The 25472-nt window shown below is 57.7% G+C and overlaps 1 protein-coding gene, 1 long non-coding RNA gene and 1 other non-coding gene across 7 annotated transcripts in view; 1 reads left to right on the top strand and 2 right to left on the bottom strand.

Annotated features, from left to right (window-relative positions):
• Positions 1 to 1656: 1656 nt before the first annotated feature.
• The window catches only part of EMID1 (EMI domain containing 1), a 52540-nt gene continuing 28724 nt past the window's right edge, over positions 1657 to 25472 (top strand). For all 5 annotated transcript variants that reach the window (XR_012325247.1, XR_012325248.1, XM_033837133.2 and 2 more), the window contains exons 1-13: positions 1657 to 1877; positions 9490 to 9603; positions 10070 to 10173; positions 18135 to 18218; positions 19243 to 19304; positions 20727 to 20847; positions 21087 to 21137; positions 21221 to 21310; positions 21926 to 22063; positions 23348 to 23437; positions 23571 to 23623; positions 24140 to 24202; positions 24305 to 24349. Coding sequence is in view for 3 of the 5 variants with exons in the window: in XM_033837133.2 (XP_033693024.1) it covers positions 1777 to 1877; positions 9490 to 9603; positions 10070 to 10173; positions 18135 to 18218; positions 19243 to 19304; positions 20727 to 20847; positions 21087 to 21137; positions 21221 to 21310; positions 21926 to 22063; positions 23348 to 23437; positions 23571 to 23623; positions 24140 to 24202; positions 24305 to 24349 (1116 nt within the window). In the remaining 2 variants the exon portion in view is untranslated. The remainder of the gene's footprint in view (positions 1878 to 9489; positions 9604 to 10069; positions 10174 to 18134; positions 18219 to 19242; positions 19305 to 20726; positions 20848 to 21086; positions 21138 to 21220; positions 21311 to 21925; positions 22064 to 23347; positions 23438 to 23570; positions 23624 to 24139; positions 24203 to 24304; positions 24350 to 25472) is intronic.
• On the bottom strand, positions 6901 to 10505 carry LOC141276158 (uncharacterized). Its single transcript, XR_012325250.1, has 3 exons — positions 10282 to 10505; positions 8626 to 8748; positions 6901 to 8276 (listed from the first exon to the last, which is right to left on the bottom strand). It is a non-coding gene; the product is annotated as an uncharacterized lncRNA (long non-coding RNA).
• Positions 7114 to 7220, bottom strand: LOC117307750 (U6 spliceosomal RNA). The gene has a single exon (XR_004521629.1). It is a non-coding gene; the product is annotated as a U6 spliceosomal RNA (small nuclear RNA).

Consider the following 25472-nt stretch of genomic DNA (forward strand, 5'->3'; position numbering starts at 1 on the left):
AGAGGTGCAAAGCTGCTTTTCTTGGGGGTCAGACAGATGGCACATAGAGGTGCCCAAAAATCACAGGTGGAAGGGAGGGAGCTCCCCTAGGGGGGCAAAGTTGGCACCATGATGATGTGATGATGTTGTTGGAGGATGTGAGGAGCCCTTGGGGGAACCACGTGAAGCAGGGGACTGTGGGGGTCAAGGCATATCTCATTCCTGCACACACCCCATAAGGAACGTGCAACTGTTCTCCTTACAAAGAGAAACTGAGGCTCAGAGAGGGGCAGGCCTTGCCCAAGCTAACACGGGCAGAGGGGGCAGAGGGAGGGTTTGAACCCAGCTCTCACTGCCTGCCCCCTTGGGGGACAGGAGTCGGCTCTCTCCACTGGCACACCCTCCCCCCTCTGACTCAGCCCAGGGCCCTGTGCTGCTCTGGTGAGTCTAGGAGAGGTAGTCCCAGGAATCAGAGGTCAGGGCCAGCATGCCCTTCTTGCTGGAGTGTTTCTAGCAGAGATCCTAGATCTGGACAAGCCACAGCAGGATCCCGTAGGACAGGTCACCGGTGCACTGCCGGGGTGGTAGGGGCTTCACCAGCCTGGGACTGCCTGCTGCCCATCAGTTCTGGCAGAAGGGGGTGGGGGGGAGGTCAGAGACTGTCCTGGAGTTTGGGGAGGGTCTGGATGCCCTCTGATGAGAACATAAACATACTCTCCTGTCACAGACACATACACCACACACATGCATACAGGCATCACACATTTCACATGCCCCCATCACACCTGCACACATATGTATCACACACACATACCATACTTTCATACTCTTTGGTGGAATTCACATGTACCCCAGATGAAGTAACTCCATGTACCCCAGATGAAGTAACTCCACTGTAAGCCAGTCCTTTCCTTGTCACTGATGGGCCCAGAGCAACTGATGTCTGCACTCTTCCTTAATTGTGCTAAAGAGCTGACACCCCCTCTGAAGTCAGGAGACCTGGATTTGAATCCGAGCTCTTCCAACCACTGATGGGGTGCTTTAGGCAGATGACATCTCCTCTCTGCCTCAGTTTCTCCATCTGTAAAATGGTGATACAAGTGGACACTGACTTTATGGGGTCAGCCCAGGTCTTCTCCCAGGGGGACTACGAGTGCCTGGGCCTCCTTTTTTCTCTCTGCAAAATGGGGATAATTGTGCCCACCTCACCCAGAGTGGTTTGAAGATTAAACCGAGAGAGGATGTGAAGCGGAGGTGAGGTGCCCTGCACACAGTGGCGTTCACTGCTCAGGAAGCCTTTGTTGCATGGATGAACCGTCCCTCGTGGCTCGGGAACTGGAACCCTCAAAAATGTCGAGAGGGGATGAGGCCCCCGCATCATTAGCCCAGGCTTGTTGGGTTTGGGTCCTGGCTGCGTCTGAGACCATGGCCCGGCTTCAGCTCCCCACTTGGCAACACGTGGGAGGGCACCTCGAAACTGGCACTGCGCCCCCAAAAGGGCCACGCGGCGCAGGGCGCCAGGCTCAGGTGGGCACCTGGTGGCCTTCCTGGCGGGGGCGCCCGACCCCCGGGGCTTCTTCCGGGTTGGCAGCGGCGGCGCAAAGGGCGGGGGGCCGCGCGGAGGGGCCGGGCGAGGCCGGGAACGCGCGCCCCCGCCCCGCGCCCGCCTCCCGCCCGCCCTCCCGCCGCTGCGCTGGGAACCGGGATCCGCACGTCCTGGGCGGCTGGCTGCGCGGGCGGGGACGCCAGGCTGGAGGCGACGGCGAGGGTCCGCGCGCGGAGGGCGCCGGGCGCAACATGGGCGGCCCGCGAGCCTGGGCGCTGCTTTGCTTCGGGCTCCTGCTCCCGGGAGGCAGCGCCGCGTGGAGCGTTGGGGGAGCCCCGTTCTCTGCACGCAGGTAAGGGCTGCCCGTAGCCCCCCGCACCACCTCTGTGCCCTGCCAGCCCGGGGTTGGGGACAGGGACTCCAGGAACCGCCCCCCCACAAACTCCGTGCAAGCCCGGGATTGGGAAAGGGACCCGGTTCCCCACCTCATTGCCAGCCCGGGTTGGGGCAGGAACCCTGGGCCTCCTCGCTATCTGGCAGAAGCTCCAGGCCCTGCGGGGGTCACCTACTTCACGTATACAGAGCCGGCAGTCCCCCGACAGCGTTCTCCACCTCCCACCACTTCACCTCCAGAGCCCCAGGGGGTGGTTTCCCCCGAGGGAGGAAACCACCAAGACTTCCCCCACCCTTTCCCTAGGGCCCCCTTCCTGCACATAGGAGAAGCCCAGGACATCCTCTAGCTGCCACTTGGGGGACCCTCCCCGCTTTACTCTGCTCCTGGCTTTTTTTTAGTATCCCAGCTATTTATTTCTCTCAAAGGAAGAAGACTGGGGTGGAGTTTCACAGACCGAGGGTCAGTGTCGGCTCCCAGGGAGCTGGCATTTTGGACTGCGCTGGGAGCAAGTGCTCTGTCTTCCTGCTGCTCTCTCAGGAGCAGGGAGCATTCTATCTGGTGGTGTTTATGGAGCATCTCCCAATACCAGTGAGGGGGCCCTTTATGTGCAGTGTTCAAGGATTGAATGAGGTAGGGAACACTTGTCCCCATTTAGCAGATGAGCAAACTGAGGCCCCAGAGAATTAACATAATCTTCTAGGCTCATTGACCATTAATAGAAGAACTGGGATTCAAATCTGTGTCTTTCTGGCCTTGGTGACTCTGTTTGGACCTACCCAGGCCCCTGTCCTGGCTGTAGCCCCTGCCCCTGCCCCTGCCGGGGTCCTGTTTCGAGGGCCAGCCTCCGCTGTTGTCTGAGGCAGACAATACGGAGTAGCCAGGCCTCTCCAGGCCTTTTCATCCCATTCAAAGGCCTGCCCGGCCCCCACCCCCTACGGGCTCAATTCTTTAATTCTTTTCAGAAATTCCCTTTTCCCAGTGGTCAGGGGCCAGCGTGCCCCCGCTGGGCTAGCAAGAGCAGGTGACATGGGCAGGGCTGGAGGGCAGAGGTGGCCGTGGCATCAGAGGCCAGAGGAGCAGTTGTTTTGAGACAGAGGCTGACGGCTGGCAGATGTCACAGCCACCACCATGCATGCTGACCTGGGCTGGCATTTCACCTGTACCTATACCCTCCAGAATCTTCCTAACTGCCATGGGAGGCACACATTTTTATGGTCCTCATTTCATAGAGGAGGAAGGTGAGGCTCAGAGAGGGGACATGACCTGCCTAGGGCAAGGATGTGAACCCCCAGGGTCCCCAGTGTCAAGCTCAGGATAATGGTTGAGAAGGCATAAGGCTTGGACTGCCCTTTAGCCAGTCTACTGCCTCCCAGCCTGGGCTCCTTGGCCCCCCAGGACTTGCTATGTGGGAGCAGGATGGTGTCTGTGGGCAGGTATCTGGTGGTTACTGGGGACTGTCACCCCATCTGGTCATAGAAGGCTCACAGTGACCTGAGCATCACAAAAGCTCTGTAGGCAATGCTGTTGCTCCCATTTTACAGATAAGAAAACCAAGGCCAAAAAAAAAAAAAAAGAAAACCAAGGCTTAGAGAGGAAAAGACACCTCAATCTAAGTCAGTCAGTTTCCAGATCCAGTGTACTTTTCACTCCAGCAGCTCTCCTGGAGGAGGGCGAGCTTTTGTCAGCTTGGGGAGCTGAGAAAGGTTTGCAGGTCATGGTTAGGAATTAGGGGCTCTGGCCTCAGGTAGAGCAGCGTTTTATTCCTGGCTCTGTCACCCACTCAATGTGTGACCTCAGGCAGGTCTCTTCAGGGCCCCAGGTCTCAGTTCCCCTCTTTCCTCCCCTCATCCCCTGCACACAGGCCTGTTCTGAGGACAGTCCCCCACAGGAGGAACCAGTGCAGGGCCTGATGTACAGTGGTTCCTGCTATGACCAACATTAAGTGAGGGGAGGGACCCGTAGCCAGAGGAGTCTGGTTCTTGGCTGCGAGGACCTCCCCTTGTGGCCCCGTCCCAGCATCATTGGAGACGGCATGGGGATGTTGCTCCCCATCAGCCCTCCCTCCACCCCTATCCCGGTGCCCCAGGCACCCCTTGGCAGCCAAGAGACCAGAGGGAGAAAAGAGGCTTTGTGCCTGGGGAGGGGGAGGCCCGGGAAGGCATCCAAGGGGCCGCCCCCAGGCCCAAGAATGTGGCAAGACTTTGAGACCCCTGGAACCAGGGTGTCCAGGGCTGTGCAGAGCTGCCTTGTCTCGCCCTTGCCCCTGTCTGCCCCCCCAGTCCCTGCTGGGGGTGCTTCCTGCCCCTCTGAGGGCCCTTCCAGCCTTTAATGACCCATCTCAGTGTCTCAACGCTGTGGCTCTAGAGTTGAAGCCGTCACCGGTGTCCTGGTCCAGGCTTCTTTCCCTGCAGTACTGGCTTCCTTTGGGCAAATCTAAGAATCAAGGAGAGTGGAGAATTTTCTTCCCCACCCCCTCCGTTGGGAGCTCAGATCCCAGCGCTATACCCACAGGGGTGACCTGGGTAGATGACTTCTCTTGGGGCCTCAGTTTCCACTTGGTAGAATGCAGAGCCTGACAATCCCTATCCCAAAGTCAAGGGGAGGACCTTGTGCGGAAGGTACAGTGCTGGTGTCCCTCAGGGAAGCCCCTGGACCACAGCCGCCTGGTGTGGGCCCTATGTCACGGTCCAGGAACAAGAACTCCCAAAAGCCGTCAGCGCTGCGCTAAGGGCTTTACGTGAAACCTCCCTTGCAGGAGGAGTGTCTGCTGTCCCCATTTGCAGATGGACAAAGTGAGGCCCCGAGCGGGTCAGGGCCTTGTCCAAGGTCACCAACTTAGGAAGCAGCAGAGCCAGTGTGTGGGGTTCGCCTCTGGTGTGGGGTTCTGGCTCTGTTCACCCCACCCCCACCCTGTGGGTCTTCTTTCTTTCCTCTCCTTTTCATAGCGGCCCTTGGCCCCCAGCCCGCTTGGCTGCCTCCTGCAATTAGCCCCTATCACTGTTCCGGATCACAGCCCTGGGCCCCGTGGAGACAAAGTCCCCTGAGCTCCTCGTGGCAGGGGGTGGAGGGCAGATGGGGGGGGGCCCCCTCGTGGGGGCGGCCAGTGCCAGGCCGAGCTGGTCTGGCCTGTTTTCTCTCCTCCCGGCAGCCTCTGGAGGCCCAGGAGGTGCTGAGTGGGCAGAAGTGGCAGGCCCAGGAGAGAAGTGCTGCCTCCTCCCAGCCCCTGCCATTGTCCCATCCCACAGGAGGTAACCCAGCGTCATCGGGTTCGTGGGCGGCTTATCACCAACCACGTCCCAGAAAAGAAGCTCCCAAGGGCAGCAGGATGGGGGCGGGGCCTCCAAGGACTGCGCCCATCTCTGGGAACCTGGGTCCCGGCTCCTCTGCCCAGGGCCACTGTCTGTTCTCAGTCATTCAGCAAACCTCCCTGAGCGCCCCCGGGCTGAGCCCCATACTGGCTTGGTCCCCGCCAGCGCCCTCCCCCAGCGCCAGCGCCCTCCCCCAGCACCATCGGGGGAAGAAAAAGCTCAGGGCTGCTGTGAGTGGCTGAGGGGGGCCCGTGCAGGTGCCCAACTGTGCCCAGAGCCTCAGGACTGAGACCCAGAGGATGAATAGGAGTTTGCTGGAGCAGGGAGAGGGCTTTCCAGGCAGAGGAAATCTCCTATGCAAAGATCTGAGGTGGGGAGAAGATGCGCATGGGAGGGAGGGCAGGAAGGAGGGAGAGCAGCAGCACAAGTGTGCAGGACCCAGCGGTCAGGGCGACGGGCAGCGTGGTGGGCTGTGGACTTCAGGCCAGCAGCGCCCCTGGAAAGTGGGTGGGTGGTGGAGCCAGGCTATGATCCTGCGGAGGAGCTCGGGCTTATCCTGGCAGCAGTGGGGCTGGGTCTTCAAGGCCAGGGAGGGGCAGCGCGTAATTATTGGTGACCCCCCAGGTGGAGGGCACGAGGGGCTGACCTTGAACCCCACCTGGCCAGAGTGTCCCCTCCTGTCTAAAATGTCTGCTAGCCGGCCATCAGCTCCGTGTCTCCTAAGCAGGGGATTCAAGCAAACTCCAGCTGGTGGGAAATAAGCAGGGAACCAGGCAGCAACTCACATGGGGGAGATTTTAAGTAAGAAAGAAGAAAAAAACTGTTTTCTCTGGCTCCTCCGTGGTCAAAAGAATTGCTAGGGCAATTGTGGGCAGTCACAGGCCCGCCTCCCCCAGTCCAGTCCAGGGGCTGGGCATGGGGTGTGTGTGCACACTTGTGTGTGAGGGTGCACGGCTCTGTATCTGCAGGTTTTGGCCCGAGTGCAAGTTGGACAGTCATTTCTGTGGTTATGTGTCCTGCTAGATTGACCTTGGTCTGATTGCGTGCTGTAGTGTGTGTGTGCATGCACACACTTATGTAGATCTGTGTGTGCACATGGACACGTGTGTCTGGAAGTTGTATATGTGAGCGTGTCTGTGTACTTTCATGTCTGCATGTGTGTGTGCATATTGATGTGTATGCATGTGTGTGAGTCTGTACACTGGCATGGAGTCTTCAGTCGGTGCCAGGGCCCTCCTCCTGTGTCCCATGCTCTGGCCATCCTCTGCCCAGGTTGCTCCCTCCCTCCCTCCTTCCTCCACTCACAGAGCCCCTGGGCTAGCCTGGGGGACATCACACAGGCTCAGGGAGCCCCTGAGTCCCCCTGAACTTGTACCCCACGTTTTATGCATTTTTGGGGGGAGGAGCGACAACTCACATCAGTCTCCAAAGGGGCTTATGTCCCCCCAAACAAGATCCCAGTGGGTTTTAAACCACAGCTCTGGGGACCCAGAGGCTCTCACGGGTGGGGGACCTTTTTTTTTTTAACATCTTTATTGGAGTATAATTGCTTTACAGTGGTGTGTTAGTTTCTGCTTTATAACAAAGTGAATCAGCTATATATATACATATATCCCCATATCTCCTCCATCTTGCGTGTCTCCCTCCCACCCTCCCTATCCCACCCCTCTAGGTGGTCACAAAGCACGGAGCTGATCTCCCTGTGCTATGCGGCTGCTTCCCACTAGCCATCTATTTTACATTTGGTAGTGTATATATGGCCATGCCACTCTCTCACTTCGTCCCAGCTTACCTTTCCCACTCCCCGTGTCCTCAAGTCCATTCTCTACGTCTGCGTCTTTATTCCTGTCCTGCCCCTAGGTTCTTCAGAACCATTTTTTTGTTTTTTAAATATGGAATGCTTCACGAATTTGCGTGTCATCCTTGCGCAGGGGCCATGTTAATCTTCTCTGTATCGTTCCAATTTTAGTATATGTGCTGCCGAAGCGAGCACTGGGGGGCCTTTTTGAAATGAATCTTTTTAAACTTATAAAATCCCCACTTGCTCATTAGGAGAAACATTTCCAGCCTGTGGTTAAGAGCACAAGCCCTGGGGTTAGAAGAAGCTGAGTTCCAACCGTGACTGTGTCACTCATCGTGGGTGCCCGGGGTACATCCCAGACCCCAGAGCCTCAGTCTTCCCATCTGTAAAGTGGCACTTATAATTAGGTGTGTGGAAGGCCCTGGGCACAGCTCCTGGCATGGTAAACGGAGGCTGCTGTGAGCACAGGGGACTGAGTGGATGGAACTCATCTAGGCATGTGATTTTTCCTCACTTAATACACACATAGGGAATTCCCTGGCGTCCAGCGGTTAGGACTCCGTGCTTTCACTGCCAAGGGCCGGAGTTCAATCCCTGGTTGGGGAACTAAGGTCCCAAAAGCCGTATAGCGTGGCCAAATAAAATTTTTAAAAAAATACACACATAGCTTTATATGTACATACATTTACAGTCTTTTGGCTTTCTCTGCTTTTCATGTATTAATAGAAATGTCATTCTCTTGGTCCACACATACTTTTTCCCCCTTAAGCAGGCACATGGAGACCTCGGACTCTGTCACAGCACCTGGTTCTCTGTGTCTAGGGGTCCCACTTAGGCTGTTCCAGTTTTGCGCCATTCCTGACAGTGCTGTAACAAGCGCCTGGCACCTCTGCTGTGGGTTCCCTGGCCGAGGGCTCTTTTGAGCTCCTGCCCCATCACTGGGCTGATCAGAGCCACCCTTCTCTGGCTTTCCTACCTCCGTGCAGTCGGCCAGGGTGTTTCCTCCTCCTGGACTGATTTCAGCGTGACACAGAATGGTGAAGGGACTTCTGCAGAGTCCCATAGTGAGTTTGTCAACTGGTCCCCGCCAAAGACTTTCTCCTTCAGGTGGGCTGGGTGGGGGTGGGGCCGCAGCTGCAGGGCTGGGTTTCCGAGGTGGCAGGCACCTCCGTGATGGCTGGAACATTCCAGGTGCTCACCGGCCCTCAGCTCTGCATGGGGTCACGGGCCTGCGTTCTTTTGCTGGTGCTGGGAAAGGAGTGACCGTTTCAGGTGACCCTTCTCAGCTTGAGCCCCCACCCCACCAGACTTTCCTTTGTGGCCTGGAGCCCAGGGTCAGCAGGTTCCCAGGCTGAGGCCTTCACAGAGCCACAGACCGTGGCTCAGGAGGTGGGGAGGAGACGGGAGCTGACGGGGCCTCTGGGATGGAGGTGGGGGCCAGGCTGAGCCATCCACATTCCTGGGTTCAAATCCAGATCCGCCATGCACCAGCTCTTTAACATGAACAATTGTCTTCCCCTCCCTGAGCCTCAGTTTACCCCTCTGTTAAATGGGGGGGGGCGTTTCCTGGTTCTCTGTGGGAAGATGATGTAAATACCTTTAGCGTACAGTAGGTGCTCAGTATGTGCAGTGCAAGGTGATTATTTGTTGGCATTTGAAGAAGTCAGTCCTCCATGCTTGGGATATTGATTGTGCATCCCAGCTGTCACACAGAGGGGACCTGAGGATAAGTGAGACAGAGCTTCTTTCTCACATGCCTCAGGGAGGGAGAGGGCAGATGTGAATCACCAGCTTAATTCAGCATGACAGGGATACAGAGAGCTTAGGATCCCAGGCAGGGAACCATCGCTTCTACTCAGATGGGGGTGGAGGTGGAAGAGGAGAAGGGAAGAGGTGACAGCACAGCGGGGCTTTGAAGGTAGGAGGTGTCAGGAAGAGAAATGAGGGAAGGGTGCTGCAGGCATCAGGTCCAGCATGAGCAAAGGCCTGGAGGTGAGGGATCCACAGCAGGAGTGGGAGCAGGAGACTTGGAGGGCTGAGGGTAGGGCTAGGCAAGGGACACCACCGCCAGGTTTCCATTGTCTGACCCTCCCTCTGGGGAGAGAGTGAGGGGAAAGACACTCACTCACTGCCCTTGTCCAGGTGGGAGGTGGGAGGCAGTGGTGGCCTGGAGGGGTCAGGGTTGGAAAGGAGATGCTGAGGAAGAAGAGCCCCAGTCAAGATGCCCTGCTCCCGTCTGGGCCCCTGCAGCTCATTCCCCAAGACCTCTGAGAGCACCCAGCACAGCTGTCCCCTCCAGGGTTCTGGAATTCACTGCTCAGCCACTTCAGCTCAGAGACTCCCACCAGGGCCCAAAGAACTTGGAGAGCTTAGGGGTCTCCCTGCCTGGAGACTCGGGGCTCCCAGAGAGAACATGGGCTGCGCGTGGCACCTGAGCTTCCTCTCTGCTGGTCTGTTTCAGGAACTGGTGCTCATACGTGGTGACCCGCACCATCTCGTGCCACGTGCAGAATGGCACCTACCTGCAGCGCGTGCTGCAGAATTGCCCCTGGCCCATGAGCTGCCCTGGGAACAGGTGAGTGAGACCGTGTGGAGTAGGAGCTGCTGGCGTTCCCACGGTGGGCACGGCCTGGTGGAAGAGCTGGGGCTGAGGCTGGGACCCTGTGCAGGAGATGCCTGGGACCCCAAGGGTGGGCGGACAAAGGGACCATTGTCCATTCCCAGCGCCTCCCCTTGGCTCTTGGGCCTTCCTGGGGGAGGGATTCCACCATTCACCTGCACGCCTTCGCTCAGTGAGCGTTCACCGCTGGGGACAGTCTAGCCCAGCTCGCAGGGGCTTCCTGTCCAGTTGGTTTCTAGATCCGCCCGGCTGGGGGCTGGGGAGGGAATGGAAGGGCTGAGGCCCAGAATGCATGAGGAAAGAGGCTCCAGAGGGACCTGGAGGTGGCAGAGGACCCTGGAGGCTCTGGGCTTGTCCCCATGGATGGTGGGAGGGGTGGCGGAAGGCCCATCTGAACCGGGCCACCTGGGCGCTCTTTCAGCTACAGAACCGTGGTGAGACCCGCATACAAGGTGATGTACAAGACAGTGACAGCCCGCGAGTGGAGGTGCTGCCCTGGGCGCTCGGGGTCGAGCTGCGAGGAAGGTAGGACTGCCCCAGGCGCAGCCCAGGTGCCTCCCCTCAGGTGTGTGGGAGGGAGCTGTAAACCGTAGCTGAGTCGGTAGGTGCTCAAGGGCGCAGCACCACACTTACCAGGGCTGCTGCACAGAGCTGCTGGCCAGACGCAGCTGGGCCACAGTGGGTGTCTGCTCTCCCACGGGTGTTGACCACCTGCCTCTTGGGACACTGTCAGGACCCCTGGAGGAATTTCATACATGCTGGGTAGCTCACGTCTTAGGTCACACATCCCAAGCCTTTCCTCCAAACTTGGGGACATTTCCATGGGAGGTGGTAATGGTGCAGGGAAGCAAAGCACCACTTAGTGCAGTGGGTCCGCAAGGTCGGGATGGCTACACCCAGTCTGCAGGTGAGGAGAACAAGGCTGTGTGATGGGCACACAAGGGCGTGTGATGGGCACACAGCTCCTAAGTGACAGGATTCAAACCCAGGTCTGCCTGGCTTCCCCCAGGCCCTCAGGGATGGGAGGACTCAGCTGGGCACCCTGTGTGCGGAGTGTGTCCCAGGCAGAGGCCCCCCTCTCTCCCCCCACCTCCTCTGCGTGCAGCTTGGTGGTTTGGGGCCAAGCACCCAGCAGGGGCGCAGAGGAGGCAGCCCGCCCCTCCCCTGGCCACACAGCTACTGGCAGTGCCGTCTCCTCGAGGGCGCCTACCTCTGCTGAGGGGTCCAGGCTGCATCCACCCTCACTGCCTGGCTGAACCCAGTGTGCTCCGAAGAATGACCAGAAAGAGGATGGACTGGCCTAGAGCCAGCCTGAGAACCAGGCCCGTAGGCCCCTCAATAGAAAGAGGCATTCGGGGCCCCCAAGTAGCACATTAATGTGACTATCGGTCAAAAGATGCATTCTGATTCCAGAAACACCGATGTGTGAAACACAGCCTCCGAATCAAGGGAAGGTGAGGCTTATAGCGCCATTCATAGGTGTTTCTTGAGAGATTTACACACTTCACCTCCCTGGGACCCCACAGCAGCCCCAGTTCACAGATGGGGCAACGCAGGCCCAGAAAGGTGAAGTCACACGGGGTGGGGGCAGACTCCCCATGGAGTGGGGCAGGGAGGGAGCCTGGTGGTTTCCATATGGGGTGGGAGAGCCCCCAGCACAGCGGGGGAGGAGCAGGGCGGCCAGAGGGAGCGGGGAGCTGCTCGAGGTCCAGCAGGGGTCCGGTACAGAGAGGCAGCCCTTTTTACGGATGGAGAAACTGAGGCTCAGAGAGGTGAGGGGGTTGACCTGCGGTCACGCAGTATGTGAGAGCTGGGACTGGGACCACCCTGACCAAGCGTCCATGTGTCAGTGCCTCCAGGCCTTGGGGCTGGATGGCAGGGAAGGAGACTGGCTGAGACTCTCACCAAGGCAGATGTGGGAGGCTGGGAGGGGCAGACAGGGAGGGAAGGGAGGGGGCCAGGAACAGCGCCCTCCCCTGCATGCTGGGAGGAAGAGGGGCAGGCAGAAGGGCCCCAGGGGCAGGAGGGGAGCCAGCCAGGAGGGACTGTTGCCAAGGAGGCCACAGAGGAGCTGGTGGTAAGGAGGGGGCGAGTCCCCAGGGTACGGGGGCCCCCTGGGTGCAGAGCACCTGCCCATACATAGGCCACTCTGTCCCTGGCTCCCCTCCCAAGGGCAAACCTTCCCAGGTCTATGGGGCCGTCGTGGAGCAGGTGGCGGCAGCGCCCATGCCCTTGAGTGCAGCCGCTGTAGGCTGTGCATCCACGACCAAGCCAAGGGCTGTGGCTGTGCCGCGGGGGTGAGGTGGGGGTGCGAGACGAGGACTGGGGCCGGGCCAGCCCTGACGTCTCCCTCGGCAGGGCCTTGGGGTTCCAGCCTGGGGACAGCTCTGCCGCACACCAGCTGTGTGGCCTTGGGCCGGGTACTCCCCGTGCACCGTGCGAGTAGCTGTGCAGGGGTATCGGGCCGGGGGGCGGGGAGGCTGCAGTTCAGGCGGCACTTGTCTCGTGACCTCTCAGAGGGAGGGGCACCTTCTCTAAAGGGCACCAGGCTGCCTTGTGCTCTTGCAACACCTGGGGCTCTCCTGCCCTGGGCCTCAGCGTGCTCACCTGTGAAATGGGCAGGATCATACAGTCGGCCTCCCAGGGATGTTGCAAGGGTGAAATGAAGCAGGTGGTGCCGCAGCCCATGGAGGGCAGCACGTGGCGTGATGCCCAGTGGGACAGGAAAGGAAGGGCCTCTCCACACCCATGAGGTTGGAGCCGAGTAAAGGGATGCCAAGGCCTGGATATTCTAGAAAACTGCTTTGCTGGGGCCCTGGGAATGGGGACGGGGAAGCATGAGGACATTGCTGACCCACGCCGGGCCCTGCCCTTCCTATGACAGCCAGCTTCAGGCTGGGCTCCCCCAGCTGTTTTCCCTGCTGGTGCCTGCCCTCGCAGTCTGTCTGGTGTTGTGACATGACCTGAGTTCAAAGAGCTCCGTCACTAGGGGCAACAGGGCCCAGAGTGAGCTGAAGAGGGAAAGGAAACACCTATCATTCCAGAATCCAACCTTGGATCAGCTGTGCTCTGCTGTGTGACCTGGGGCAAGTCACTTCACCTCTCTGAACCCCGTCTCTATCTGAAAGTCACCTCAGATGGAGAAGTGCCTGCCTCACACCTTATTATGAGGACCAGAGACCTGCCTCCAACATAGCTACTGAATAAATGTCTTCCTTTCCCCTTTGGCCCCCTGTGCTGGGGAGTCTGCCCTGCCTCCCAGCTCTGAGACCCCATTTCTCAGTCAGCTGCTCAGCAAACAGGCCTCTACTCTCTGGACTGGATGTTTGTGAGGCGAGCAGACTTCATGACTTTTAGTTCTGGTTTTCCCATCTGTACAGTGGGAGTGTTCACTCCGTGATAATGAGTGAGGATGGTTTCTCTGATGTTCTTGACAACCGTGAGGAAGGGACTAGAATGGGTCCCTTTTTACAAATGGAGAAACTGAGGCTCAGAGAGGTGAGGGGGTTGGCCTGGGGTCACTCAGTATGTGAGAGCCGGGACTGGGACCAGCCTGACCAAGCGTCCATCTGCCAGTGCCTCCAGGCCTTGGGGCTGGATGGCAGGGAGGAGACTGGCCCAGGCTCTCACCTGGCTGCCTGCTACCACCAGAAACAATGGGCAAGGAATGGCCAAGGCCAGAATGCATCATGTGGGCTGGTCCTGATCCCCTGAGTGGCCTGGGCTGTTGGGCTCTGCTGAGGGTAGGGCTGTAGTGATCACCCTGCCTCTAGGGGCTCCCCGCAGACCGATCTCTCACCCAACAACCCCATTGTCCAGATGATGAACGTGAGGCTCAGAGAGGGTATAGGTCTCACACAAGGTCACACAGCAAGTAAACATCATGGCTGGGATTCTCTCAAGGGCTCTGACCTGAGGTCTACGATGTCGCCCTGCCTCAGACCCTCCTGCAGTCATAATGATGTAGACTTTATGACTGCCACTGACATAAAGGGGGAGGAAAGCTGCCACTGTCCTCTGTGCTGGGCACCATGATTTGTACTCACCTGCATCGTGCCACCATGTCATGGTACAGAAGGTCCAACTGTGGAAACTGAGGCTGGGAGAGAGGAGTGCCTTGCTCTGGGTTACAGCTGGATTCAAAGCCCTTCAGTCTGACCAGAGCCGAGGTCTTTCCTCTGCAGCAGCGCTGGCCAAGGACTTCGTGGGGCACGTGTTCAGACAGCTGGGACTGACGGAAGCCAGCCTCAGCCCCAGCTCCTCCCAGATAGAAAGATAAGAGGAGAGGGGACTCCCTCACCTTCCCCTCCCCATGGGCTCCCCCAGAGCCGGGCTGCCTCCACTTACCCCCTCACTGTCCCCATCTGTCCCTCACACCTGTCCCTTCCCCATCCGTGGACCCCCACAGCCCTTGTCTTCTGTGGTGGGGAACAGCAAGGGAAGAAGTTTGCCCAGGGTCACGTAGTAAAAAAGCTTAAAAGCAGACGGAGATTCCAGCCCAGCACTTCCTGGGCCCCTCGGCCTCTCCACCGTCCAGGGCTTGGCCCTTCCCAAACATGGCTCTTGTGCTCTAGCCAAATGCCAGGTGCAGTGCCAAGCCTGTGCCTTACTCTGCGGATTCAGAATCCTGCAGGTTAAATGCTGTTGGAATTTGCCCATATCTGCCACCCGTCTACTCCACTCCTGTCTGGGAGGCTTAGTGGCCCCCACCTCCGACTCCCACCAGTGTATTCTCCACCCCCAGCTGGGAGGCTCCCCCTCTGCCCTCCCAGCTGCCCCAGCGAGGTGCCCCAGCTTTGCCCTCCCTCCGTTTTGCCCGGGGCCCACTATGGCCTTCTCTCCCACCCCAGAGCCTGGGCAGTGGCTGTCCTCTCTGCCTGTAACCTTCTTGGCGCTCCCGCCTGGCTCCGAGGATCCCCACCCTTTCATCATTAATCCTGTCTCTCTGGTTCCTGGAACGGGTCTGGCGTTAAGTGGGTGCATGGGAAATGAGTGGGAACCTCATTTTACCCGCAGAGGGACCAGGACAGACACAGACCAGGGCTTCCCAGAGGGCTGCTGGAAAGTTCTTGGAGCTCCCAGCCCCAGCCCTGACCCCAAACCCTGACTCAGGCCAACAGTAGCAAATATTTACATTTGCAAAGTAAATTCCAGGGAAGGGAGCTGGGCAGGGGCAGGGGAGGCTGCGCTCATGTGGTCTGTGGTCACTGGACCCAGCAGACCTGGGGGGAGGGCTATGAAGGAATAAGCCCCTCAGAGAGAAAGTCAGGACTGGAGCCCAGGGACACCGCCAACGTCTCACACCCCTGTTCCCAGCTGAGGGTGGGATTTAAACACCATGCTCTGCTCCCCTCTTCTCCTGCCCTGGTCCTGCTGTGTGGACGGGCAGCCTCTTCTCTCTGGGCCTCAGTGTTCTCATGAGGATCTGTTGAGAAGGAACATGAGACACTGGGCAGAGGGAAGGGCGGCTGCTTAGGGGGCACAGGACTAGAAACTGCAGATGGCACTGGCCTTGTGGAGGCCAAGATGGAGTGATGAGAGCTTGTTGGTGGGGGGCTTTGGTGGGTTCCCTGGTCTGTGCAGGAAGGCTTTCTGGAGGAGGTGACATGGGGGCAGTGGCTGTGGGGATGAGGAGGCAGTGCGCTCGTGTGTGTGTGTGTGTGTGTGTGTGTGTGTGTGTGTGTGTCGGGCTGGCTGGGACCTCCCAGATGGTGGGAAGTGGCCCACAGTCAGGGTCCCAGGGTGGAGCCAGGGTTTGTGGTCCTGGGACTAGCGGGGAGCTCCTTGGAGGGTGAGGTTGGGGCTGGGGAGGGGCCCTTCAGGGTGGACCACCAGGCTGGGGTGAGGGGGGCTCTCAGCCCACTGGGGCCCGCTCCAGGGGCCCTGGCTCAACACCAGTGGGAGGGATGTGACATTTTTATCCTACAGGAGACCTCCCCCAGCCCTAGACTTTTTACGTACTGGAATTTTGTGTGGTATAGGGCCATTTACAACCTGGTTCATCCCTTAAAGTATTTCTGTCTGTTTCTTAGAATTTAGGGAGAGCTTGGGGGGCCATTTTTTGTGAATCTTGAATCCAGAACCAATATTTTCTGGTCTTTTTGACAGTTTTTGTTATTTAAACTTTCTTTTTTTTTTTTTAATTTTAACTCACAATTTCTTTGAGTCAGTTATGTCTGCACTGCTGGTCAGACCGTGCTTTCATTAGTTTTTCTAGTTCTCTCTGGCTCCCAGTGAAATGTCCCAAAGCAAGTGGGTTGAAAAAGAATTTCCAACCATATGTTCACAGATTAAAAACTTGGGGACCCCCTGGCGTGACATTAGAACCCTTATGTTCATTTTCAAGACAGTCATGTCTGCCGTCCACATTATTTTGCCTTTTATTTTGTTTGCTTGCTTTAAATTCATTTTCAGCCAGTGATTCATGCATTCCTCAACAAGAGGTTTAGTGAAGCCCTGAGGCCCTACTGCGCGCCGGGCACTTTCCCCAGCCACTCGCAAGACGGACAAGGTCCCTGCCTGGTGGAGTTCACGTTCCAGCCAAGGAGGGCGGAAGATCAGACCGGGGAACTGGCAAGCAGATAACATGTTAGAGGGTGGAAAGTGCCATGGAAAAAATGGAAGACGATAGCAGGGTGGTGCGGAGGATGGGCAGGGCGGACGCTCTGCCCAACTTCATCCCAGAGAAAACCCAAACTTCCATGGGGTTGGAGGGACGGCCTCTTCTTTTGGTTGACTTCCTGGAAGCAGTCATCCAGTGGCCTTTTACATCTTCACCTGGGAGCAAAGGAGATGCGGAGGGCTTACCGAGGTCGTTCTTCTAAGGAACCAGCATTCTTGACGGGCGCCGGGCCTCCCTGCCTCTGCCAAGGGGAACCTGGGGGACTTGCAGTGCCAGGTGGCCCAGGAGAGAGGAGGACGGGCCCTGGAGTTAGACTAAATGGGTTCCAGTCCAGGCTCCAGCCTTCAGCTGGGTGACCAGTCTCTTTACCTCTCTGCCTTGTTTCCCCCCAAAGGGAAATACTCATATTCACTCATCCATTTATCTGAGCACGGGGTGGGGGGGCAGAGGAGTGATAATACCAAGCTACTCTGTGCCCGTTTCCCCATCTGTAAAGCAGAGGGGTTACTAGCACCCACTCACAGGGCTTCGTGAGGACAGTGAGTTAAGACTGTTTATGAGAAGCGCTTAGAATGTGCCGGGCCCAGCATAAGTGCCGCACAAGCATTGGCTGTTATTATTATTACCTACCTTGTAGGATCGAGCTGGGCTTAGCACCGGGCGTGGCTCATGGTGGCATTATCACCCCCCCCACTGCTGTTGTTCTGCCCACAGAGCCCCTAACCCCTGCCCCAGTCTTGGGCTGCCAACCCCCTTCCTCTATCCCAGGTGAGATTTACCCCCTGTGAGAGGGCAAGTCGCAGGCCCCCAGGGAGGGCATGCTGGGGATGCGGGCCCAGCCTGAGCGAAGGCCCCGTGGTGGGACCTGGAGAGGGTCTGGCAGCCACCCTGCTGGGGGTTGGCCAGAGGGACCCGTCTGGTTTGAATTCCCGGCGCCTCTCACTCCCTGCACCAACCCACAGCCTGGCTCTGAGCTGCCAGGCCCGTGCCTTATTTGGGTCTTGTCTCCCCCCAGGCAACACTTTGCGGCCTTAAAAGGCAGGCCCGGGCGGGGGGTCGGTGGGGCAGTTGCCACTGGTGGCTTCAGAGCCCCTCCAGCTGCACCCCCACCCCCCCCCGCCCCTGGCTTGGCCAGCCCAACCCTCCAGCTATGGAGAGAACCTGGTCCCCAAAGCCAGACCAGCCAGGATGGCCTGCTCCTCATAGGGGTGGCTGCAGGGGTGGCCTCCTGGAACAGGCCCCCCGTGCCCTCCCAGGCAGCCAGCCTCCCTCTGGTTTTCATTTAAAACCAGAGCTGGATCCACTTCAGTGTCTTCTTACCAAGTGGGGCAGGGAGAGGGTGGATGGTGACGTTGCTGTGTTTATTGAGCACCTACTGCATACCAGGCCCTGTGTGTGCTCATTAAGCCCTTTGCATGCATGTCCATCCTCAGGCCTCACGCCAGCCCGGGAGGTGTAGAGACCTTATGATCCCATTTTACAGATGGGAAAATCAGCAGGTCCAGGGAGGACAAGTCACATAGGTCAGCAATTAGCAGGGCTGGGACCTGACCTTGCATCTGTTGACTCTAAGCTGTTAACCCATGCAGCTTGCTGGGGTTGTTGGAGAAGCCCCCAGCCTCACCCATGGCCCCCACCCATTGCCAGCCCCCCTCCCCAGCCCCATCAGGTTGATAGCCTTGTCCCAGCTCAGCCCAGTTCATGCTGTGTGACCCAGGCAAACTGCCCCACCTCTCTGGGCCTCTCTCCCTTTGCACTAAGGGGAGTAGGGATCCCTCTGTGACTGCAGTGGCAGGTGGGGGGCGGGAGGGGGACAGAACAAAATGTCACAGCCAGCAGGGCTCTGACCCTCACTGTCCCTCAGTTGTAGGCTCCTCTGGCTTCGTGGAGCCCAGGTGGTCGGGCAACACCATGTGGCGGATGGCACTTCGGCCCACAGCCCTGTCAGGTGGGTCCTGGGGCAGCTGCTTGGGGTCCCCCTGGGCTAGGGGAGGCTGGAGGGGCTGGTGGTGACTGTCCTAAAAACCAGCTGGGCCCAGCAGTGGAGGGTCAGGGATAGCACCCTGCGCTTGTCCACTGCAAGCTGGAAAGAAAACTGGAAGGTGGAGGAAAGGCCCCCAAGGGGAGTCTGACCTGGGCCCAGGCACCTGAGACCCAGGACCCCCAGAGTCTTGCAGACATGGGTCCAAGCCCCCACTTTCCTTTTTTTATTGAAACGACACTTTTCTGAGTGTCTGTAGGATGCGGGGCACTGTGCCAGGAGCTTTCCATAATCAACTTGTGTAAACCTCACCCCAGGAAGGCATCATTGTTGCCACTTTAAAGAGGAGGCTGAGGGTCAGAGAGGGGACGTGCCCTGCCGGGGGCCCCGCAGCCAGGAAGGGGCAGCGCTGGGCCTCGACCCAGGGTTTTTGCCTGTTACACACTCACTCCACCCTTGCTCTGAGCTCAGCCTTCCCAGGTGTGAACGGGGTGACACTTGTCCTAACACGCAGGATCATGGTGAGGACCGGAGAGGCGAGCTTGTATCGTGCTCGGTGGCTGCCCGGCACTGTTATGAATAACGTTGGGGTATCAGTGAGGAGGCCAGGGAGCTGGACAGTGGTTCTGGAAGAAGGGTCAGAGCGTGGCACCTAAGGCCATCCCAGTCTGGACTGTAATGTGTCGGTCCCCAAAGCTTCAAGCCGAGGCCAGCCCCGCCCATGTGGGATGCAGTCGTTTTGGATGAGGAGTCAGATCCCTGGTCCTGCTCTGAGAGAAACAGTCCCCTTGGAGGCTCTGGAGCCAAAGGACACCCACAGGGCATGGCTCACCTTGGACAGGCTGTGACTCTTTAGCTCCTTCCCTGTGATGGGCTATCTCATGGGTTAGGGTCATCAGGTATCTGTCCCCTCCCTCCATCCTGCCCCCAGGGGCTGAGGGGCTCCAAGGGGAACCTGGGAGCCCTGGCCCAGCCTGCTTCCTCCCTGCAGGTTGTCTCAACTGCAGCAAAGTGTCGGAGCTGACGGAGAGGCTGAAGGTTCTAGAAGCCAAGGTGGGTGAACAGCTTCCGGGCCAGGCAGGCACCACCCTCCCATTCAGCTTTCTCAGCTTCCCTTCCAGCGCCCACCCCAGGAAGCCTGCGCACAGTCAGGCAGCCTGGCCTGCTCTCCTTCCAGGAGATCCATGAGGTTCTCCTATCCCCATCCCACCCAGAGACTCCTAGACACCCCCCCAGAGTTCGTGGCTGGGTCCCCTCATTGCCCCGTCACCTTCATCCTTTATCCCACCCACCCATAATACCATCTTCCCAGTTCCAGAAAGCAAAAACATCTATTGCGTGTCTCAAATTATCTCAAGATAAAAAGTTTTTAACCATTAAAAAGTAAGACATTCTAAATTTAGAAACATGAAAAACTCAGCACCATGAAAAACCTACCAGAAAACCATTGGCCTCTGTCGCCTGTGCCCCCAGAGAGAGCGATTGCCAACATTTAAGCATCTTTTCTTCCAGATTTTCTAAACACACATAGATGCATTTACATTAATCTCCATATCCATTCCCTCCTCTGGGAATTTATCTTAGGAAGATTAGTTGCAAAGATGTTCATCCAAGTGTTAATTAAGAGGGAAATTTGAAAACCAAACAACAGAAGGGGTGGTTGTATAATGAGCAAGTGTGGCTCAGTGGAATACTGGACAGCCATTAACAACGCCTGCATTTTCCAACACGAAAAGATGCCCCTGATCTATCAAGTGGAAAAACCAAGCTTCTAAACAGCATGGGTTAAAACCCCCGTTATGAGGTGTGAGCACCCCAGGAACCCCACCCTGCTCCCCAAGCTCCCTCCCAGGGGAAGCCGGCAGGAGGGGCAGCTCAGCTCAGATCTGGGGGCTGGGTCTCAGTTCCGGGTCAGCTTCTCTCTGGGCACGTCTACACGGCCCCCCACTTCCTGGTCTGCGGACGTTCTGGCCTCTCTTAATCCTCAGTAAGTGGCTCAGGGGACACCGCTGACCCTTCAGGCTCTCCCCTCCACTGGGTCCAAAAGTGGTTTTGTACACACCTCGGCACCTCTGTTTCATGCCAGACCCTCCCAAATTTCCCTTCAAATTTAGTAAAAATCCGTGCAGCCTGTGGTGCTTTAACAGACCAAGAGAAGTTTAATATTATGTATGCATCTAAATGTATATAAATATACTTATTAACATGCAGGTAAGCATAGGAGAAAACCGCACGGCCCAGCAAACACAAGGACAGTCTCAGAACTCAAAGTGGATGAATGTGATGAATTGTGCATTTTGAAAACCATGGTCACTTCTGATGAAGTTCGGGGCCCCTGTGAGTCCGGGTCTCCACTCCAGGCTGGGTTCTGCCAGCCACGTGGCCTGCTGCCCCCCAACACCAGGGCCCCGAGCTGGCCTGACCCTGGCGAGACCCTGGTACCCACCCCATCCCTATTGTCCTCTTCCTCCATAGGTGGCGGTGCTGACTGTCACTGAGCAGGCAGTGCCCCCGACCCCAGCTGCCCCTGAGGACCCTGCCCCGCTCTGGGGTTCCCCAGCTGCCCAGGGCAGCCCCGGGGATGGAGGCCTCCAAGGTGAGTGGGTCAGTGGGGAACACGCTCCCGTGTGGCAGTGAGTTGGATCCAGCCCCCTCCCTGCTGCTGACTCCCAACTTGACCCCCTTGTGGGCCTCAGTCTTCCTAGTTTTCCCTTGGGCCTGAGGGGATGGTCTCCAGGGGCCCCTGAGCACTGGAGTCCTGGGAGGCCCAGCAGCTGATGGAGCAGGGGTAGGAACTCTAGACACCACTGACCCCTGCCTACCTCTCCACCCCAGGGCTACCAGGAACCAGAGAAAACGTGAGGGCCCCTCTGCTCCCCCGAGATGGTAGGTGCTAGCGGGGCGGGCAGGGCCGGGGGCAGGCCAAGCGCAAGGCCGGAGCTGCGGAGCTGATGAACTTTCTCCCCCAGATCGAGTTGGTGCGCGGGGGCTTCCTGGGCCCTCTGGCCCCAAGGGAGACCCTGGCAGCCGGGGCCCAATGGGGATGAGAGGCCTGCCAGGTGAGTGCCCACAACACCGGCCCTTCCAGCTCCCCTGGCCAGCCCTGCTCAGGTGAGCCCAGGCTGGGGCCTTCCTTACCAGACCCTGCCCTCCTGGAGCTCCCAGACCATGAAGGCTAGTGGGGGTGGGCCTAGTAGGCAGGGGAGAAATAGCAGTGCCCACCCCATGTGACCAGGGTTCTTATGGGGGACAGTGCAGCTAAGGGAGCTCTAAGGAGGGAAGCCCAGACCCAGCCTGGATGGAGTGGGGGATGGGGAGGGCTTTCCAGTGGGAGCTACACCTTAGGTGAGGCCTCAGAATGACCAGAAGTGCACACCAGGCAGCGCCAAGGGAGGACTGATAGAGGGAGCAGCTCGTGCAAAAGCCTAGAAGAGAGAGGAGAGAACATTCTGGAAATCAGCGTCTGCTAGGCACCTGTTGTGTACCAAGTGTCCACTGTCCTGAAGCCCCAGGGGAGGGCTGTGTTCATCCCCCTCATAGACGGCCAGGGAGGGAGTCTGGCCTGTGGCCTCTGGAGCCATCTCGTACCTGCTGCCCCTGGCTGCCTCATCCCTGGGCCACCCTGGGCCTCCCTGCCTCTTGCACACCCACCAAACCCCCTGGTTCCATTGCAGGTCCGCAGGGCCCCCCAGGGATCCCTGGCCAGGCTGGAGCTGTGGGCACCCCTGGAGAGAGGGGACCTCCAGGCCCCCCAGGGCCTCCTGGCCCCCCAGCCCCACTTGGACCACCCTATGCCCGGATCTCCCAGCATGGTGAGTCCCTTGGGGTCACAGCAGGTCCAGGTGGTGGTGGGGTGAGGCTGGCATGACCATCTGCCAGGCACCTTCTGTATACCAGGCTTGGCCTTGGGCCATAAGTCACCTGATCCTCCAGTGGGCGCTGTTGTCACTGATGAGGAAAACTGAGGGCCAGAGAGGGGAGATCACACAGCCAGGGCACAGGGGGGCCGGCTTCAGATCCACGAACCCTCCAGAGCCTGTGCTGGGAACCACCAGCATCAGGCCCTCCCACTAAGCCTTGGAGCTGGCCGGGATCCAGCCCTCAGAGCACTGGGAAGCTCAAGGCCTAGCAGCAGGATGTGACCCCTGAACTCCCAAGGCCAGAGCCCTGCCTCTGTGCTCAGAGAGGCCCTGCCCCCTCCGCCCAGCTGGGCCCTGACGCGCATCCTTCACCTTCTCCAAAGCCTGGCGTGCACGCGCGCTGCCAGGGGTCAGCGCTTGGAATGCCAGGTTCAACCCCATCTGCATCATACCTTTGGTGCGTGACCAGGCACCATTCATTCATTCATTCTCCCTCTCCAAGGGACTTCCCTGGCGGTTCAGTGGTTAAGACTCTGCCCTTCCAATGCAGGGGGCACGGGTTCGATCCCTGCTCAGGGAACCAAGATCCCACGTGTGGCGGGGTGTTGCCAAAAAACAACAACAACAACAAAACATTCTCCATCTCAGAGTCTCAGTTTCCTTATCTGTATGACACACATGCACAGAAGCTTGGCACAAAGTAAGTGTCAAAAATGGTAACTTTTATTATTATTCCCATTAGGCACGTGACAGTACAGGCTCAGCAGGGTAGACACTTGCTGGATGTCACTGGCTAGACTCTGGCAGTGTCTCCCTGCTTCCTGGTCCTGCATGGCCAACAGTCTCCTGACTCCCCACCCTTGGAGTGGGTGCCTGGTGGCCCCAGCCATGCTGCAGGCTGTCCCACAGGGCAGTCAAAGCTGGCTTGGCAGAAGTGACAGGTTAAAACTGACTGCCCGGGCTTCCCTGGTGGTGCAGTGGTTGAGAGTCCGCCTGCCGATGCAGGGGACACAGGTTTGTGCCCTGGCCCGGGAAGATCCCACATGCCGCGGAGTGGCTAGGCCCATGAGACATGGCCGCTGAGCCTGTGCGTCCGGAGCCTGTGCTCCACGGGAGAGGCCGCAGCAGTGAGAGGCCCGCGTACTGGAAACAAACAAACAAACAAACAAAAAAAAACTGACTGCCCCACTCTGCCCCGCCCAGCCCAGCCCTGCTCACTCATCTTTCCTCCCCCAGGGGACCCATTTCTGTCCAACACCTTCACTGAGACCAGCAGCTACTGGCCCCAGGGACCGACTGGGCCCCCAGGCCCACCAGGACCCATGGGTAAGTTGAGTCCAGGTCTAGGGTAAGGGGCAGGGTTGAGGGATGGCAGAGAGACTAGGGGCTGGCTATCAGGAGGGAGCTGATGGTGGACTTCCTGGCATTGTACTGTTGAGGGCATCATGTCTTATTCCAGGTCCTCCTGGACCTCCTGGTCCCATGGGCATCCCTGGGAATCCTGGACATATAGTGAGTATTTCTCCAAGTACTCCCACTCTTCTGTCCGTCCATCCACCCACCCCCCCCTGCACCCAACCCATCCATCCACTCACCTATCCACCCACCCACCCACTCAACCACCCATCCATCCATCATCCATTCATCCATCCTTTCATTCATTCATTCAAGCATTTATGGAGCACTTAATGTGCAAGATACTTTCCGTAAATCTTCTTATTCAGTCCATGTAACAAGAAGCAAGTATTGTTATCACCTAAGGCCAAGAAAGGTGGAAATTCTTGCCCTAGGGCTGTGGCCAGCACATGGCAGCTTCCAGATCAATGCAGGGACTGTCTGACTCCAGGGCCATCGCTCTGAACACTGAGCTGTATGCACTTCCTGTTGTGTGCTAGGCATTGGGTGTGTGGTGAAGGGCCCAGAAGCCCAGGGCAAGCTGGGGTGCCCTTCCCTACCCCTCTGCCCCCTAAGTCCCTGCCCCCTCTACCCTGCGCCAGCACAAGGCTGAGGCCCTGTCTTGTTGCTCAGGGACCCCCAGGCCCCACTGGACCCAAAGGAATCTCCGGCCACCCAGGAGAGAAGGGCGAGAGAGTGAGTATTGAGGTGGCCCTGGGTGAAGGATTCTGGGGAGTCCTGGGCACCCTGGGTCAGACCCTCTGACAGCGCACTCCATTCTTCTCCTCCCTCCTACAGGGACTGCGTGGGGAGCCTGGCCCCCAGGGCTCCATGGGGCAGCAGGTAAGTGATGCTGCCCACCCTGCAGCACCCCCTCCAGGATCCCACAGGCCCAGACCCCTGCTATGGCTCCATCTCCTATGGCCAGAGCCCCTGTCCCTCCCTGTCTGGTCCAGAGCAAGCTCCGTCTCCTTTCTTACCCCCCGTCTCAGGGTTCCATTAGCCTCTTAGGATCAGGCTGCCTCCATCTCCCTCGCTCTCGCTCTGTATCTCTGTACCTGTTTGTCTTTCTCTATCTTCCCTCTGCGTCTCCATCTCTCTGACTCTTTGTATTTCTCTCTTTCTCCATCTCTCCAACTATGACTGTAGATTTGTCTATTTCTCGCTCTAGTTTGGTCAGTTTTTGCTCCATGTATTTTGAAGCTTTGTTATTAGGTGCATACACTTTCAAGATTTTAATGACTTCTTGGTCCTTTTATCTGTATGAAATGAATATCTTTCTCTCTGGTAATACTTCTTGTCTTGAATTCTATTTTGTTTGATATTAAAATAGCCACACCAGCTTTCTTATGCTTGGTGTTTGCGTGATATATCTTTTCCAATCCTTTTACTTTCAACTTGTTTGTCTTTCTATTAAAATCGTGTCTTGGGCTTCCCTGGTGGTGCAGTGGTTAAGAATCCGCCTGCCAATGCAGGGGACATGGGTTCGAGCCCTGGTCAGGGAACTGGGATCCTGCATTCTGCGTGGTGCGGCCAAAAAAAGAAAAAAGACATACTTGAGTCTTGCTTTTTTTTTTTAAACAGCCTAACTATTGAGTTCATTTACTTTTTTTTTTTTTTTTTTTTTTTGGCCACACTGCCCAGCTTGCAGGATCTTAGCTCCCCAAAAAGGGATTGAACCCGCACTCTCGGCAGTGAAAGCATGGAGTCCTAACCACTGGACCACCAGGGAATTCTCCATTTACATTTATTTATTTATTTGGTTGCAATGGGTCTTAGTTGCAGCAGGCAGCCTCCTTAGTTGCAGCTTGCAGGCTCCTTAGTTGCAGTTTGTGGTCTCCTTAGTTGTAGCATGTGAACTCTTAGTTGCAGCATGCATGTGGGATCTAGTTCCCTGAGCAAGGATCGAACCCGGGCCCCCTGCATTGGGAGCATGGAGTCTTTTTTTTTGTTTTTTGTTTTTTGC

Source organism: Tursiops truncatus, chromosome 13, assembly GCF_011762595.2.
Source record: "Tursiops truncatus isolate mTurTru1 chromosome 13, mTurTru1.mat.Y, whole genome shotgun sequence".
NCBI lineage: Eukaryota > Metazoa > Chordata > Mammalia > Artiodactyla > Delphinidae > Tursiops > Tursiops truncatus.